Raw genomic sequence first — 17,101 nt, 5'->3', positions numbered from 1 at the left:
TGAAAAATTTTAAGCTTGAGTTTCTGGAAGTGATGTATATCGGTCTTAGGGCGTAGAGGTAGGAGCAAGTTGGGGAGGGAGGTAGAATGGGTTGCCTTCCAGTGCTGCCAGTCTGCTTTGCCTTACTGTAAAGTGAAGTGATTCAAATTATCATCATTCCCCTCAAAACAGAGGACATAGGGCTTGCTCTAATTCCAGTGTGTGCTCGCTGAGGATCGCCCTGGCCTTTGTGTCCGAGTGCTTGTTCCTGTCTGTCCAAGCTCTGATTTCCTGTTGTGCTATGTCCCAGTTCCCTGAGCTGCTGTTTGAAGAGGAGACAGAGCAGTGTGCAGACCTGTGCCTGAGGCTCCTGAGGCACTGCAGCAGCAGCATCAGCACCATCCGGTCCCACGCAAGTGCCTCCCTGTACCTCCTGATGAGGCAGAACTTCGAGATTGGGAACGTGAGTATCCTACACTTCACTGGGTTATTGCACATAAGGGGACTGGGGGCTGCTGGCTTTGGTTACAGACCCCCACAGGGAGTAGCAGAATTGGGGGAACACCTTGGTTCTGGGCCCAGGGACTGTGAGGGGATGGATAGCAGCAAGGTAACAATGACTCCAGTTTTTAGGATAGACCAAAACGAAAGCAACTTCCTGGAATCAAGGCTGCAACAGGAGAGGGAGTTGAACATCATCCTCTTCAGTGTGTGTGAGAGGAGAGCATGCAGGAGAGGAAACGAAATCTTTTGCTGGAGACCCTTTGTCTGGAGCTAAATAATGCTGTCACCAGATTATGAAGGTTGGCAGCACCAGAGGTTTATTTTAATCAATGCTCTGAAACAGCCCTTTTTGCAAAACTGGAATTATCTGTATCGGGCCTCTGTCAGGAGGAGAGCACCATGGCCAGAGCACTGATGCTGCAATGTCTCCAGGTTGCTGGAATAATAACAATATCTCTGTTGCAGAATTTTGCCAGAGTGAAAATGCAGGTGACCATGTCTCTCTCATCCCTGGTGGGGACATCCCAGAACTTCAATGAAGAATTTTTGCGACGTTCCCTGAAGACCATTTTGACATATGCTGAAGAAGATCTGGAACTTAGGGAGACAACATTTCCTGACCAGGTAAAAGACATATACCGCAAGAGGTGTTAACATATAGTTTATTAACAGGCTGTGCTTAGGCCTCCATCTAGAACTGGAATTTGCATGCATTCCCTGAGGAAGGGTTTGGTTTTGTTGTTTGTTTTTTTTTAATCATGTAAGTACATAAAGCCCAGGTCTTTTGATTAATTCTGACAAAATGCAAACACACAAAGATTCAGAGTAAATGTGGTCCTCACAGAACAGTGTGTAGCTCAATTCCCATTGCCACTTAATAAAACAGTGTATTTTTCACAGGTCCAGGATCTAGTGTTCAACCTCCATATGATCCTCTCGGACACAGTTAAAATGAAGGAGCACCAGGAAGATCCAGAAATGCTGATTGACCTGATGTACAGGTAGAGTTTGCACTGTAGGGACAGTAGATGTCAGTGCTCCACATGCTGTTTGAACAAGCCTTACTACCTACTGCACTCCTGTATTCACGGTATGAAGTGTTGGTGTTGCTGTGAGCTTTGATTACTTTTATTTTATTAGCAATTATTTTACTTTGAATTTAGTCCTGTTTTAAACTGATCACCATGATTCATATTTTACCTGAAAACAACACAGCTACTTGTTGTTTGGGTTTGGGCTCAGGTGTTGCACATTTGAGCTCTTACAGGAATTGTTTTTGGAGCAGTTTTGGGTCTCAGTGCTCACAAACCTGTCTGTTGTGTTTGAATGTGGTGTTGATAGGTTTTGGTTGGTATTTAAGTAGCTTATCTTGGATAAAAATAGTTTCCAGTCCCCAGAAATCCCTGACAATCTCATCCTCCACCTGAGTAAAGACAACTCTCCCTGCTTGTATCAGGGAAATCTTGAGGATCTTCCAGGACCTGCTAGGAGAGGAACAGGACAGGAGACTTTTTGATGGTACATATGATGGTTTCTATATGCAAAAGATGTTCCAGAACCATAATAAGATCCCAATCACCAACTTTGATGATGTTGTCTGCACAAAGGGCCCTGAAGGCTTCTCAGAAGTCAGCAGAGGTTTTGTCATAAGCAGCCAGGCAGGTCTGCTCTGATTGTGCCACACCTTTGGCTTAATACCAGTGTCCAGGTGAAATGTGGGCTTTGGTCAAGAGCTTCAGCATCATCCAGGCTCCAATTGCTCCCCCCCACTGACTGGCTCAAAAATCTACAGTTTAGGGTAACCTTCCATCTACACAGCTTCTTACCTCATGTATTCCTAGAGAGCCAAGCACTGAGGGTGGTTGGTATTTTAGCAGAAGTAACTTAGGTACTGCGTGAAAAAAATGTGCTGAGGTACCATGCTGGCTCAAAGGGAAGTAAATGAAATCACAGAGGTTTTCTTTTCCGTCAGGATTGCAAAGGGCTACCAGAACTCCCCCGACCTGCGCCTGACCTGGCTGCAGAACATGGCTGGGAAACATTCCGAGAGGAGCAACCACGCTGAGTCCGCCCAGTGCCTGGTCCACTCCGCAGCCCTGGTGGCTGAGTATCTCAGCATGCTGGAAGACAGAAAATACCTCCCTGTAGGCTGTGTTACATTTCAGGTGGGAATTACCCTCTGTAATGGATTTCTGGAGTTTGTCACCTGCTGCTGAGGTACAAAGTATCTCCATGTGCCAGGTGTTCCTGTGCTAACCTACGTGAACTGCGCTTACTCAGTTTTGTTGCATGAATAATATGCTGCTCTATAAAAATAGAAAGCTATATTTTATGTATATTCTCTATAAAAATGGAAAGCTGCGTCTATAAAAATTCTAGGATTTGACTAAAAATCAGCTGGCTTTCAAAAAATTGAAAACTGTTTAAACTGAGTAAAAGTATTTTATCTATTATATCTCCTCAGAACATATCTTCCAATGTTTTGGAAGAGTCAGCAGTTTCCGATGATGTTGTATCACCAGATGAAGAAGGAATCTGTTCTGGGAAGTATTTTACAGAAGCTGGTCTGGTGGGATTGCTGGAACAGGCTGCAGCATCTTTCTCCATGGTAGAAGACTTTAATTTCTTCTCTTCTTCAACAAGCTCACACTGCTGGGCATTATGAAGGAAAATGTTTTCTCTCTGAGTATTTAATTCTATTGTAAATGCTCAATATGCATGGAGCATTAGGAGTTTTAGTTGTTTAAGACAGCCTGGTTTACCCTCTGTGCAAAGGATGGGATCTAGGACCAGGAGGCCTCGGTGTTTTCCCAGTGTCCTTCCCTTCTCTCAGCACATTTGGAAATTCACAGTAGGAAGAAAGGCCATAGTCGTTTTCCCTCTCTTCCGAAAGAGTGGGATGAGAGCCTTGTGTGAATGGGAGTAGTGTGTCCAGAAAGCAAGGAAAGTGAGTGAATTATTTACCACTGCACAATATGGAGTGTCATTCAGTGCGCTTAAGTACAAGCAGCAATAACTCCAGGGCAAAGACCTGGAATTCCTGCTGTGGTCTGGCTAAGCCACTCAATGCGTTGTCTGCTATGGGCTGGATTCCCTCCCTGAGAGAGATCCTAAGGAAACTTCCCAAAGCCCATCTAGTGGAGCAGCACAAGTGGATGCAGAAGTCACACAGGTTGAAGATGCTCTGAACAGAATGAGCTGTAGTGTGCACTTAAGCTTCCAGATTTAATTCCCATAGATTTGGTTAGGATCCTATGTAGCTTGTTATGCTCTTGTGCCTATATCCATCCAAAATATCCCAGGATTGGTTATGTTAATAATCCTATTTAATAGTAGCAGTGTGAAATGCAGTAGGCTCTTGGTTTCAAGGGTAACTTAGGATTTTATTCCATTCATATCTGGGTATATTTTAAGAAAAGATGCTGATTACACCACAGTGGTGTCTAAGCCACCTTTTCATTTTGCAGTTTTATCATTTAAATGCTGGTAGTATGAATTAGTCTGACTGTTGAATTGATGGAGCAATCTGATGGACCTTATTTTTGTAGGCTGGCATGTATGAAGCAGTTAATGAGGTTTACAAAGTCCTTATTCCTATTCATGAAGCCAACAGAGATGCCAAGAAGTTATCTACTATTCATGGTAAACTGCAGGAAGCTTTCAGCAAGATTGTTCACCAGGTAATGGTTTGAATTTTCAGTTGCAGGATGAATTGTGAGGAAACCTCAAATGCTCAGTGCGAGTAAAATGAAAAACCATTGTAATCAGATTCCACAAGAATTGTCAGATGGTGATCCACAGTAAATACAAGGATCACTGACAGGATTTTTTCTCTCTGGACATTTAACGTGAGAGAACATCACAAATCAAGTTTTGTAACTTCAGAACTATCCAAGAGTTAAAAATTCCAGTCATCTGTCAGTTTATCCTTTCAGAGTTATTTTAAACTATGTTTTGCATGTCTTACCTTTAGCCTGGGGGTTTTATTTGTCTATTCGTATGGTAGATAAATACTGAGGGAACCTTTCTAAACTGGGATGGTGCAAAACCCGCCAACTTAGGGGCATTTGGTGAGAGACTGGGTGTCCTTCTTTGGATGCATGACTTATAATAATTGGAACCATTGCAGGTTTATAGTGCTTACTTTGATGGTCGTGTTTTGGCCTTTGAAATTCTTTTTTTTTTGGTTTCTGTGACATGCCCTTTTTACTTTTCATTACACAGAGTACTGGCTGGGAGGTAGGTAACTCCATTTTAGTTAGTAAAGAACACTAATAGATTCTCCAGATGACTCACGCCAACGCTTGCCCACATGTGCTAGTTGTGGGTATTTCTGTTGCTGTCTGCTGTTAAAACAATTCATTAACCAAAGAAATACCAATAAACTGTGGTTGTAGTAGGAAATTCTTCATAAGCAGCTGTAGGTAGTGCATGGATGCTGACGTATTCCACTAATGAGGTTCTTTGGTGAATGAGCCACTGTATCATCACTAGTTTGTTTTTATAATTTGTTTATATTTCTTTCCATCAGCATTGACACAGAATATCATCCCTCCATACCATGTTTTCACCCCACCCACAGGGGTCGATTTAAGCAATAATGCTCAGAGGTACCAAGACACAAACCTGGTTTCCTGCAGGTGCAGATCTTTTCTCAGAGGAGAAACTGCTTTGTTCTGTTCACCTAAGACTAATCAATTTGTTATGTGGTGGTTTATCTGGCAACCAAATAGCTCAGTTGTGTTAACTGGGGTCAGTTTTGCTGCCTTCATTTTTGCAGGGGCTATTTGCTCACATTTCAATGACAATACACCACGAGAACCACATTTTTGGGTTAGAAATAGACAAAGCAGTTGGTTTTATCTGCGGAACCAGTTTGACTCCACCCCCAGTGACACAGTGGGTACATGACCATGGAGAAGTCTCAGAAGACATTTAAAATGTTCTGTGAATATGATGATATTTGCTTAGGCTTCATCTTTCCAGTTTAGCTCTGCTTTTCTGTGAATCAGGCAACTCATTTTAGGCCATCTCACTCCAGGTTTGCACCACAGGAGAGCATTAAAGCCCACACTGAGTGAACTGGGGCTGAGACCACAGGTCTTTGATGTGGGATATAAATAATTTGGGCTGATGATGTCTGAATGTCAGCTTTAATTCCAGCCTAGGAAAAATGAAATTAAAAATAAACCCTGACACTTAAGGGCTGGCCCTGTAAATCATTTCCTTATTCCCATGAAAGGTCCCAGCAGACAAGGCAGCACAGCAGCCCAGAGTACCTGTTGTAGGGGTGTAAATGATGGAAATATGTTCAATAGCCAATAAAAGTGGAGGCCTGTGAGCATCTATTTTATTAGTCTGCCCCTAAATCGACCCCTGGAGAAACTCCTGCCATTGGTTATGATTCTAACATCACTTGGTCATGTTTTACTGCATGGTAAAAGACACCTGTGGTTTCAGTTCTTCTCTGTCATCGTGCTCCTTCATTGCCACACTTTTTCTGACCTTTGTGCTTTGTAGCTTTCAGGTTTGTTGCATGTTTTGCCCTTTTTCCTTATTTTAAATATTTTAATTGATGCTCGCCCTTTTATTTTTTTTTTATTTTAAAATTTATTTGCTGCCAATTTGCTGCTTGTTTGTTTTTTGGAATTTCCCTAATTAAATACTTTCTGTTTTCTCCTCTATTGCCCTGGTTGCTGACCCTCCTCCCCACTCTTACTATTGTCTGTTGTGGTAAGTTCCTACTTGTGGAATTTTTTTCCCCTTTCTCTTCCCTCCCCCCCTTTTTGTTTTTTGTTTTACACTGTGGAAGCCCCAATTTCATTTTACCAAAGAGCTATGCCAACAGCAGGACCCCCTCGTGTCACAAGGACAGTAGTGTTGCCAACTGCAGGAATTAAAATATCCCAAGTCTGTCACCAAAGCATTTCTGAGCTCTCCTTGAACACACCAAGTGGTGGAGTTTGTGTGTTTGTTCATTGAGTAAATGTTGAATTAATTCTTTTCATTACTTATAATTTTCAATTAATACTTTCCAGTTAGAAAAGTTAGGAAAAGTCTTTTCATGAGAATTTAGAAGTGCTTTTAAAGGCATGCAGGGGGAGGTTGCCATTGAATAACAGGAGCTAATAATTTCAAAAAAGCCAATATTGGAAGACTCGTAGTAGTTGGCAACACTGCAGAGGACCTTGACTTAAAATTGAGGAAGGAAATAACTGCTGAGTTTGGTAAAGATGATTGGATTCTGCATTTTGAAGGAGTTACTTTTATTCCTACACCCTTCAGGCAGCTGCTGCAGTCTTGGTCTCAGTGAAGAAAGCAGATGATCATTCTTGCATCTGATGTTTTTTTAAATCTTGTTGGCAAAGCTTTTTGTGTTTGTGCAAGAGATAACCCTAAAACTTTATTCCCAGCAATTTGGAAAGGTATTTACCATGCATAATAACAAATCATGAACCTTCATAAGTCATGGTGGCTGTTATCTGCTCTGCCAGTTGTGTGATGGCTATTCAGTGTTCACCTTCATTCTCCTCTCCTCCCAAAGTCCTATTATTTTTGATAAAATAATAGGAGATACAATGCTTTTAATAATTCCTCCCTCATATCTGCATTTTTAGCTCTTGTCAGAAGCAAAGCCAGGGAGTATTGTTATTTGTTTAGTTTTCACTGCTGTGGCTGGAAAGACTTTGGTATTGGATAAGTATCAAAGATCCCAGTGCAGAGCCATCTCCTATTCCCAGTGCCAGGATGGAACTGAGCTCTCCTGATCTCAGGGAACTGGCAGCTTCTGAGTGTCCATGGGAGGTATGGAGTGGTCTGTATGTGTTTGCTCCCCAAAGGAATTTGTTTGCAGGCACAGGTTCCCAACATGAGTCACATCAGGGGGTAACAGTGCTCTTCACTGCTGGTTCTTCTCCCTGGGATCCTCATAACTGAGTTGAGCACCTGGATTTACCAGGAAAAGCCAGTGCAGCTGCCTGGGCAGGTGGCCACGTGGCAGATACTTGTAGGGACCAGGTTCTGCAAATGCTTCATGCCCTGATAAGCACTTGCCAAGTAGGAAAAAGCTCATGAATTAGAAGAGCAGTGTGTCCTCCATCACCCTATGCCCATGGTTTGGGGCAGGATCCCCCCCAACTTCTATGAGGAGCACATCCAAGCCTTGTGTAAGGTTTGGGGAGCTGTTTCATATGGCAGTTCCCCTCAGGCAGACATGGAATCATGGCATGGTTTGGGATGGAAAGGACCTTTAAAACCACTTAGTTTCAACCTCCTGCCATGAGCAGGAACACCTTCCAGCAGGTGCTACCTTGGGAATTACTTTGACAAAGGAGCCCTGGAATCACAGCCCTCTGCCTGCAATATTGAGATGGAAGAAAATAGATAGTCCAGGAAGCTGGAAAGGCTGGGCGTTGAGGAATTTAAGTGTGGATAAAATTATCCAAAACTGTGGCTTTGAAAAGACACTGATGAGTAAAAAGGGTTCAGTAGGCTGCTCGTGGGTCCAGAGGGATGGACGCTGGACAAAGGCAGGGAGTCCAGGGAAATAGCAACTAGATGTTGCCAGCTGCCACTTCCAATAAAACAGCAACAACTTTGCAGCAGGAGTTCACACCCTGGGAGGTGCTCCTGGGATCCTGGGGTGTGTATGAAACCCTGCAGTCTGCATTGGCAGGTGGGGCTGGATAAGAGCCCCTCTCTGCAGGAGGGATGGGCTAGAGCAGGGGTCCAGGGAGCCTGGGCAGAGCCAGGTGGTGTTTTTTTGGGATGAGGGCTGCTGTTTATCCCAAGTGGCTTCAGGAGGGCAGAGCTCACTAATGCCCAGCTCTGAAGTGGAAGTTTTTGGACCTCAGGCACCTACAGCATGGTGTTCCAGTTTGCTCCAGAGTTTCCTCCAGCCCAGGAGAAGTCAGTGGCTTGCCATGACAGTGCTTTTTCCAGTCTGGAGTTTACCTGAGGGTTTTTTTATTTTAGTTTGGCTTATCTATCCTCTTTGCCTTCCATAGATCATATTCACCATCACCACAAGGGACCAGTTTTGCCATAGCAAAATACTCAAATCAAACAGTACCCAGCAGCCAGGACACCTGTAAGGGCTGCTTAAAGCCCAAATCTCTCCCAGATCAGGAACACTGAGCATTCTAAACTGCATCACACTTTCTCACGAGAGTAAAGGTGAACATTTTAGAGTTTCTTGCTGAAAGGCATTCCTGGTTTGTGCATGCACTGAGTTTTTTTAACAAAAGCAAAGGTGTATTTAATTTTAAAGCATTTTTCTTCTCTCTCTCTCTCCTAATCAGATTTTCTTTCCAGCAAAAATCTTTCTTGTTTCTCTACTTCTGTTGCGTTTCAGGGCCAAATTCACCACTGGCTCACGTGGAAGCAGGTACATGACACGGGATTGCATCTGCTTTCACCAGGAGTGACTTTGGCCCTCTCTCCTAGACAGTAGTTACTAGAGGAGAGTGTAACACCTCCCAGTTGAAATGCTGGTTAAAAAGCACTTGTGTGTGTGTGTGTGAGTGAACTGGACATTGGCTTCAGCCCAATCCTGCAATTACTGGAGAGTGGATTATGGGGGTAATTGGTACTGGGTGTTTTCCAGCGGGTCTGTGTGCAGTGTCCTCCCTGGCAGGATGGCACCAGCTGGGCTTTCCTGTGCCTACAGGCTCAGGGTGTCTCCACAGGGCTTGGAGAGCCTGGAATAATCACCCCAGCGAAGGGACTTGCCTTTGGCTGCTCCGCAGAGACATTTGACACTTCTTGAACTGAAAGAGATTAGGTTTAGATGGGATATTGGGAAGAAATTATTCCCTGTGAGGGGGGTGAGGCCTTGGCCCAGGTTGCCCAGAGAAGCTGTGGCTGCCCCATCCCTGGAAGTGTTCAAGGGCAGGTTGGATGGGGCTTGGAGCAACCTGGGATAGTGGAAGGTGTCCTTGTCCACGGCAGGGAGTGGAACTGGATGAGCTTTAAGGGCCATGATTCCATGGGGACACCTCCAGGCTCCTCCTGGGCTGTGAGAAGTCATTGCAGGGTTGGGCTAATGGTCATAACTGATCCATGTAATTCCATGTTAGTTTATAATTTCATTGCGGTGTTTGCTGCTAAGTGCATCCATGCTGATTTTCAGGTGTGTTTTTTCTTTCCCTTCTTTCTTTCTAATTTTTTCCCTTGTTTTTTTAATTTCTTTTTTATTTGGCATAAATTCAGGAGCCTGCCTGCAGCTGTGCTTGAGGGTGTGTGTGTCTCCACCCTGAAATAACCTCTTGTTTCTTCATGTCTAGGATGGAAAGAGGATGTTTGGCACCTACTTCCGAGTTGGTTTTTATGGAACTAAGTTTGGAGACCTGGATGAGCAAGAGTTTGTTTACAAGGAACCTGCAATAACCAAGTTGGCTGAAATTTCCCATCGGCTTGAGGTGAGATGATTTAACTGGCAGTTTAACTGGTTTCCATCAGCTGTTTAATAGGAGCAGTCTCTTGGCAAAGCAGTTTGCATGGCCCTGTGCAATGGCCCAGAGATGGGTCTGGTGTCCCCTGTCCTCCTGCCGGTGCCACCTCTGCAGGAGGAGTAAAGTGAGAAGAATTCCACAGGAATTCCTGCACAAGAGCTGCAGACCCAATATGATCCTCCCAGACTTTGTAGTGCATCATATTATCATATGTTTGCATATGTTCAGCAAGTCAGTATGAATGGGATGAAATAGGCTTGGAAAGAGGCTGAGATGCCTTTTGTGATCTGACTTTCAGAATATATAGCATTTTCTGTCATTTTGTTGCCTTCACATCATGTTTCTCTGCTTGTGGAGATTGAATCCTCTAAGGTGTCTGAATTTCCAAGCCCCTGAGGTGGGACATCACAGGTCCGAAGTTTGTTTCAGCTGTGACACACAAAGGCTGCTCTGGTTAATCTGACTGTGGCTTGGGTGCAGCTGCAGGTACCACCCAGGGATCATCTCATGTTTGGTCTGGCCTGGTTTTGTGCCAACTAACCTTTGCTCAGACACTCACATGGGTCAGAGCCTGTTCCCATGACTGTTCCCTCCTGTGTGCATGTGCGAGGCCATCCCCAGTGGGAGAGGAAGGGTGTTGAGCAGCCTGGCTCCAAGCTGTGCCATGTTCCTTGTCCTCATTCCTCGTTCTTCTGGACCCAGAGGGCAGACCTGGCCTGGTTTATTTGCTGGAACAAATCCTATGTCATGTTGTTGCTCCCAGCAGTTGAGCTGTGTCACGTTGTGCTGAAGGCAGCAGCGTTGGTGAGGTTTAAGCTCACAAAGCTGAGTTCAGAGCCTGGCCTTTCACCCAGCCCAGCTATGCCACGCTCCGGGATTCCCCGAACTGACCCGTGTCCCGTTGAGCTCACAGACACACAACAAACCCAAATGCCTTGTTCAGAACCAGGCACCATTGGAAGGCTCCCGAGTTCTTCTGCCTTCCAGGGCTTGTTTTTTCCCGTGGCCCCTGGAATGTGACTGATGGAATTCTCCCAGTTTCAGCAGATCACATTCAACCCCGGCACAGCTTCTGTCGGAGGCATGTGGAGCTTCCCTTCCCCTGAATGTGCCTTTGTCCCTCCAACCCCCATCACTCAAGGATGCATTTGATGTTTGATTTCAATTCATTTGCTCTTGGTCGTAGGGATTTTATGGAGAACGGTTTGGGGAAGATGTGCTGGAAGTGATTAAAGACTCAAACCCTGTGGACAAATGTAAACTTGATCCTAACAAGGTAAGAACACAAAGCGCAGGTTTAGAAGTTGAACAGGTCCTGAATATGTGCAAACGAAGTGGGACAAATCCTGCCCTCAGTTTCACCAAGTAGGCCACAAAATCCACATACTTAGTGTTTTGTGACTGCTTGGGATAAAAGTTTGGGAAAATAATTCCAGCAGAGGGATGCACAATTAGCCATTCCTTTCTCTGCCCTGATAGTGGTTGGTGGGAAGGGAGGAGATGAAAGGCCAGCAGAGGCCTGGGCTGTGTTTGCCTTTCTCTGCTCTCTGCTGAGTGGAGGGAAGGAGGGACTTTGCCATTCGCTGGCCTCTGGCTTTTGTGCAGCTGCAGCATTTTGTCATCCTTGTGCCATGTCCTTTAAGTGTAGCTGAAAGAACAGGAGCATGCCTGGGAAGCAGGACTGTGGCTCAGGACAGGGTGTTACCTGCAAGGAAAGGTTTAGATTAGAGATCAGGAAGAAATTCTTCCCAGTGAGGGTGGTGAGACCCTGGCACAGGTTGCCTAGAAAAGCTGTGGCTGCTCCATCCCTGGAAGTGTTCAAGGCCAGGTTGGAGCAACCTGATCTAGTGGAAGGTGTCCTTGCCCATGGCAGGGGGATAGAACAAGATGAGCTTTAAGGTCCCTCCCTACCCAAACCCATCTAAGATTCTATGATGTGAAGGGCATAAGAGGAGAAGGGCATTGAGCTGTGCTTTATCCAGTCCACAAAATGCTGGGCAGCTCCCAGCACCCCTGGTCATGTCAGTGTGAGTGTGATTTTCCTGAGTAAAGGCAAAAAGAACTAGTCCTGTTTTTTCCCATGGTGGCTTTGGGAGGACAGAGATCCAGCTGGGGTATTGCGGTGCTAAACACAGAGTGCAGCTGTGCTGTGTGCCTGCCCTGAGCCATGCTCCTCCCTCAGGCCTACATCCAGATCACCTACGTGGAGCCCTACTTCGACACGTACGAGATGAAGGACAGGATCACGTACTTCGACAAGAACTACAACCTGCGGCGCTTCATGTACTGCACCCCCTTCACGCTGGACGGCCGCGCCCACGGCGACCTGCACGAACAGTTCAAGCGCAAGACCATCCTCACCACGTCCCACGCCTTCCCCTACATCAAAACCAGGATCAACGTCATCCACAAGGAGGAGGTGAGGCTGGTGCCATTGGGGAATTCTGGTGTTTGAAGGGGAGTGCTGCACCAGGCTGTGCGGTGCGGGAGACACCTTCATCTTGAGCTTATGAGAAGGAACTTCTCCCTGCTCCTGTTCAACCTAAACTAAGCCCAGACTGATTCAGTGATGTATCTGCCCTGCCACCCCTAGCCCACAGCAGCTGGTTCGTGCAGGGGCCCTTGGTGAGCTTTGTAGGCCAGGTTGGACAGGGCTGGGACCAACATGGTCTAGTGGAAGGTGTCCCTGTCTGTGGAATGAGATGGGCTTTAAGTTCCCTTTATGTGGGAAAACCATTCTATGATTCTGTGATAATGCAGGATGCTCCCTTCTGTTCTGCTTGATCAACGTGTCCTTTGCTCTGTGTTGCAGCTCACCTGCATGGCCCCAACAACCCTAAGCCAGTGGGGCCCTGATGCTTTGTAGAGAGATTTATCCATGGCTTAGTTAATTTTCCAAGGGTGGACAGGATCAGATGTGATCACTGGGACACAATGAACGATGCCTGGGGACTGGCAATGCTGTAACTGCTGGCTGCAGTGACCCAAAGGGACGTGAGTGCCACTTAGAAGAGTCTCAGAGAGCTCTTGAGTACCCAGAAACACATTTAAAAATCAAACTTGGTCTTGATGTTACTAAAACAAGACTGAGATGATCTGTTTCTGCATTGCATCTGCTCTGACTGTCAGTCCTGTTGGTGTCCTCCCCCACTTGTTGTGCCGCCTCACCGTGCCCTGGGTGTTTCTGAAGGTCTGTGCCTGGTTGCCAATCTCAGCCATAACCCACATCTTCTGTTCTGGCCACTTCCTCAGATCATTTTGACGCCCATTGAAGTTGCCATTGAGGACATGCAGAAGAAAACACAGGAGTTGGCTTTTGCCACCCACCAAGACCCTGCAGATCCAAAGATGCTGCAGATGGTGCTGCAGGGATCAGTAGGTACCACAGTGAATCAGGTGAGGATCGCTGTTCAAGCTGGACACTCTGGGATGGTACATATCACTCTGTGCCTTGCATGTGCCTTATTTCTGAATTACCTTGGAATTTTTTCCCCATTCACTCTATGGGATGTGTTTAAGGTCACTGGTAGGTCTAGAACAGCTGGTCTCAGTGATTTTGCCACGTGAGTAGAAGTCCTGAAAATGTTGAAAGTGGCTGGAAAGAGACATCTTTCACTCAGTTACCTGCTCCATCCTTGCACTTACATTTATTTTTGCCTGCTTCTCCTCCTCCCTGTTTTATTGCTTTCCCTTCGGTTAGCCAGCCTCTGGTGGGTGAAAGCAGTTTTGTGTCCTGTTGTGGGTTTCAAACAAAATGGAAAGCAAAACTAATGAGTGAGCAGAGAAAAACTGAGGAAAAACTGAGGGAATATGAGTAAAGCGCAATGCACAAACTGGAAAAAAACCAGCTGGAATTCCGAGTTCTGGGTTGAGTTTGCAGTGCTGGCAAACACTTCCAGGGTTCCATCTGTATTGTTTAAACTTTGCCTTAGTTGTGAGTTGAGCAAACTTTGTCAGGAGTCCTTATAAAGGAAAACAAGTGTAGAATCTGTGCAGTTTCTCACACTGTTTTCCAAAAGCAGGGTTTTATTTAGAACAAAAAAAGCCTAAAAGAGATTCAGTTGTCGTGATGTTTGGTGGTTTATGCCAGATTTACCAGCTGCAGGTCTTCAAGATGCTTTTCTGTAAGGAAATGTTGTGTTTTATGGATGTTTCTACGTGTATGAGCTTTCTCCTGTGATTGGATACAACAGACAGTTCTGAGAAACTCACTTTTTTACTTCTGCTCCTACAGGGACCATTAGAAGTTGCACAAGTTTTCTTGTCTGAAATTCCCAACGATCCAAAGCTCTTCAGACATCACAACAAACTCCGGCTCTGTTTCAAAGACTTCACAAAAAGGTATGGAATGTGCTTCCCAAACCACCTGCAAACTGCAGACTCAGTACAGCATTTTTACAAGCACCCAGAAATTTAAAAAAAAAAAATTGGAATAAAAATGTTCTGAGCAAATAGATCCAGTGGCAATGCAGAATAAATGGCATTGCTGATACAGTTCCTTTCATACCCTTTAATTAAATTACAAGCAAGCAGAGGAGTTCCTGATGAACATCCCAGTCTGCTACTTATTAATATTCCCTGATTCTATCCATCTTTAAATCCTCTGGAACTGGAAGTGGCTTTGTGAAGATCAACTTTTCGTTTCTCCTCAGAGAGGATAAACATAACTAGAGAGTAAATTACAATGAAAAAGGAGTTGTCACTCTGGAAGTGAAATGGAAATTGGAAATATGACACCCTCTCCTTCCCCCATGGACACCAGGAGGTTTAGCTGTGTATGTCACCCAAAAGCCAAGATAGAAAAGGATTTTATGTCATCCCAGAAGAACAGAATGGATTTTTTTGTACTATTAGATTAACAAATCAGCAGCAAACAAGTCCTTTTAGCCATGCCCAGGTTTCACAGGGTTTGTTTCCCAGGTGTGAAGACGCTCTGCGCAAGAACAAGAGCCTGATCGGGCCAGACCAGAAGGAATATCAGCGGGAGCTGGAGCGGAATTACCACCGGCTAAAGGAGGCCCTGCAGCCCCTCATAAACAGGAAGATCCCCCAGCTGTACAAGGCAGTGCTGCCAGTCACGTGCCACAGGTGGGTGTTTGATTTTCCTCTCTCAGTAGGGGTAAGGAGAGTGGAAAATCAGGGATCGGGGTGTCTGATATTCCCAGTGAACCTGCAGCATCTGTTTGGTTTCAGTTGTAGCTCTTTTGGTTGAGTCCATCCCTGTCCCCTCCTGTCCTGCCTGAGAGCACATCCCCTTCCCAGCAGCTGTGGCAGGTGGTGTTTGCAAGGTTCTTTTTGTTCTTTGGCTGTGACAATTCTTTTTTTTGTTTCCATCCCACATCCCATTCTTCTTAGATGCAAAACCACCCTCACTGTGGCAGGACTTTGACACTGGTTTATTCCTAGTGAAACTGGGATGAGGCACTCCAGGGGCAGGCAGGGTGGAAAAATTATTGGTGTCTTCCATGCTGGAAGGCCAGGAAGGTGAAATCTGGGCTTTTTGTTTGTCTGCAGTGAGACAAAACATGAAACCCCCACAGGGAATCAGAGGATCATAGAGGGGTTTGGGTTGGAAGGAACCTTAAAGCTCATCCAGTTCCACCCCCTGCCATGGGCAGGGACACCTTCCACTATTCCAGATTCCTCCAAGCTCCATCCAACCTGGCCTTGAACACTTCCAGGGATGGGGAATCCACAACCTCCCTGGGCAGATCAGAGGATGAGGCAGGTCATGGATAAAGCAGGTCAAAGCCCGTATCAAAAAGGTGGCCTTCGCTCCCTGTCCAGGTTTGGGATGTTTTAATCTCTCCCCAGATCATGCACTATTATCTCAGCTGCCCTCTGGAGGCAGTTTTCACTGGCTGGGAATGGTGGGAATACCAGTGCTTCCCTCCCTACTCAGCTGGGAACTTCAGAAGCACTTTTGGCTTGGTAATTATTATCTAATCTTGTGAAATTCAGCCTGTGCAGGGAACCTAATACAGGTGTGATATAGAATATCCTGAGAATTATAGAATATCATGAGTTGGAAAGGACCCACAAAGATCATCTAGTCCAACGCCACGTATTCCTGAAAAATTGCACTTATATCTGTATTTGAAAGACTTAAATAAGATTTCAGTAGGGCAGGTGGTTTGTGCTGCTTCCCTTGTGTACACATGAATTAAACTTTCTGTCAGTTTTCTGGGTGGTTGGATGGTACCACATCCAAACCCAAACACAATTCACTGGAAAAGCAATGAGTTTATGCCAGTGGAGTTAATTTTTGTAGAAAATACTGGAAGTCAAATACAGAGTCATTCATCTGATGAGGCTTATTTCACCGTGGAAAATCTGAGCTCATCATTGTATTTTCTCTCCCTCAGAGACTCCTTCAGCAGGATGAGCCTTCGCAAAATGGAAATCTAAACGAGTTAAAAACCAAAATAAAAAAAAAAAGCACTTAAAAATTAAGGTTTTGAAAAGAAAAAGAGCCTTGTTATCAGCGCTGGGAATCAAAGAAGTTTTATTGTGAAATAAAACTTGGACTTCATCCTGGACATCCCTCACACTTCTTCCTCCATCAAAGTGTTCAGTGGCCAAAAATCATTATGAATTGTCAAATGTAGACTTAACAATGTTTGGAAAAAAAAAAAATCATGGCAGTGGTATCCAGAGTATCGGTGATGAGCTGTAAACTTACCTGTTTTTTAAGGCATTTTTATGACTCAAAGGTACACTAAACGCATTTACCTTTATTTATAGCATTACTTAATGTTAAATTTATTTACTTTTAGTTCCTATATTTAATTTATATTAGGACCATACGCAAATGCATTTTGGAAGTTTTTAATGTAGTGATGATGGTTATTTTGATGGTACTATTAAATATGTGAATGTTTACACTTTAATTCCCTGTGCATTGGACTTCAGAGCTCACCATCCCTGGGGAAAAGGTTCAGAGAAAGGTAAGTCTTACGGAAACACTTATTAACCAAGTGGTGATTTTTTATTATCCCAATCCTTTTTCTTTGGTAACTTTGCTGCAAAGAAAAATAATTCCATCTGTAGCCAGCAGAAGGCTGGATGGAGGCACATGTTGGTACCACTTCACCTCCTCCAGTACCGTGAGGTGGAGTTCCAGCTTGATTTCTGTGTGTACATGGTCATTTCCACCAGCTGGGAAG

The 17,101-nt window shown here is 44.9% G+C and overlaps 1 protein-coding gene across 14 annotated transcripts in view; it reads left to right on the top strand.

Annotated features, from left to right (window-relative positions):
- Positions 1 to 16,881, top strand: part of DOCK7 (dedicator of cytokinesis 7) — a 96,604-nt gene extending 79,723 nt beyond the window's left edge. For 8 of the 14 annotated variants that reach the window (XM_051796296.1, XM_051796292.1, XM_051796282.1 and 5 more), the window contains 14 exons: positions 290 to 442; positions 949 to 1,107; positions 1,384 to 1,484; positions 2,456 to 2,648; positions 2,948 to 3,091; positions 4,032 to 4,163; positions 4,708 to 4,722; positions 9,777 to 9,902; positions 11,122 to 11,211; positions 12,118 to 12,354; positions 13,188 to 13,331; positions 14,170 to 14,276; positions 14,856 to 15,023; positions 16,301 to 16,881. In XM_051796296.1, the coding sequence (XP_051652256.1) occupies positions 290 to 442; positions 949 to 1,107; positions 1,384 to 1,484; positions 2,456 to 2,648; positions 2,948 to 3,091; positions 4,032 to 4,163; positions 4,708 to 4,722; positions 9,777 to 9,902; positions 11,122 to 11,211; positions 12,118 to 12,354; positions 13,188 to 13,331; positions 14,170 to 14,276; positions 14,856 to 15,023; positions 16,301 to 16,343 (1,812 nt within the window). In that variant the 3' untranslated portion in view covers positions 16,344 to 16,881. Of the gene's footprint in view, positions 1 to 289; positions 443 to 948; positions 1,108 to 1,383; positions 1,485 to 2,455; positions 2,649 to 2,947; positions 3,092 to 4,031; positions 4,164 to 4,707; positions 4,723 to 6,221; positions 8,788 to 9,767; positions 9,903 to 11,121; positions 11,212 to 12,117; positions 12,355 to 13,187; positions 13,332 to 14,169; positions 14,277 to 14,855; positions 15,024 to 16,300 lie in introns of those variants that run through there. The other 6 variants (XM_051796298.1, XM_051796288.1, XM_051796264.1 and 3 more) reach the window with 3 other exon arrangements.
- The last annotated feature ends 220 nt before the right edge of the window (positions 16,882 to 17,101 follow it).

Source organism: Manacus candei, unplaced genomic scaffold, assembly GCF_025592945.1.
Source record: "Manacus candei isolate 608988 ecotype Guabito, Panama unplaced genomic scaffold, ASM2559294v1 h1tg000005l, whole genome shotgun sequence".
Lineage (NCBI taxonomy): Eukaryota > Metazoa > Chordata > Aves > Passeriformes > Pipridae > Manacus > Manacus candei.
This window is presented reverse-complemented; position numbering and strand designations above follow the sequence as displayed.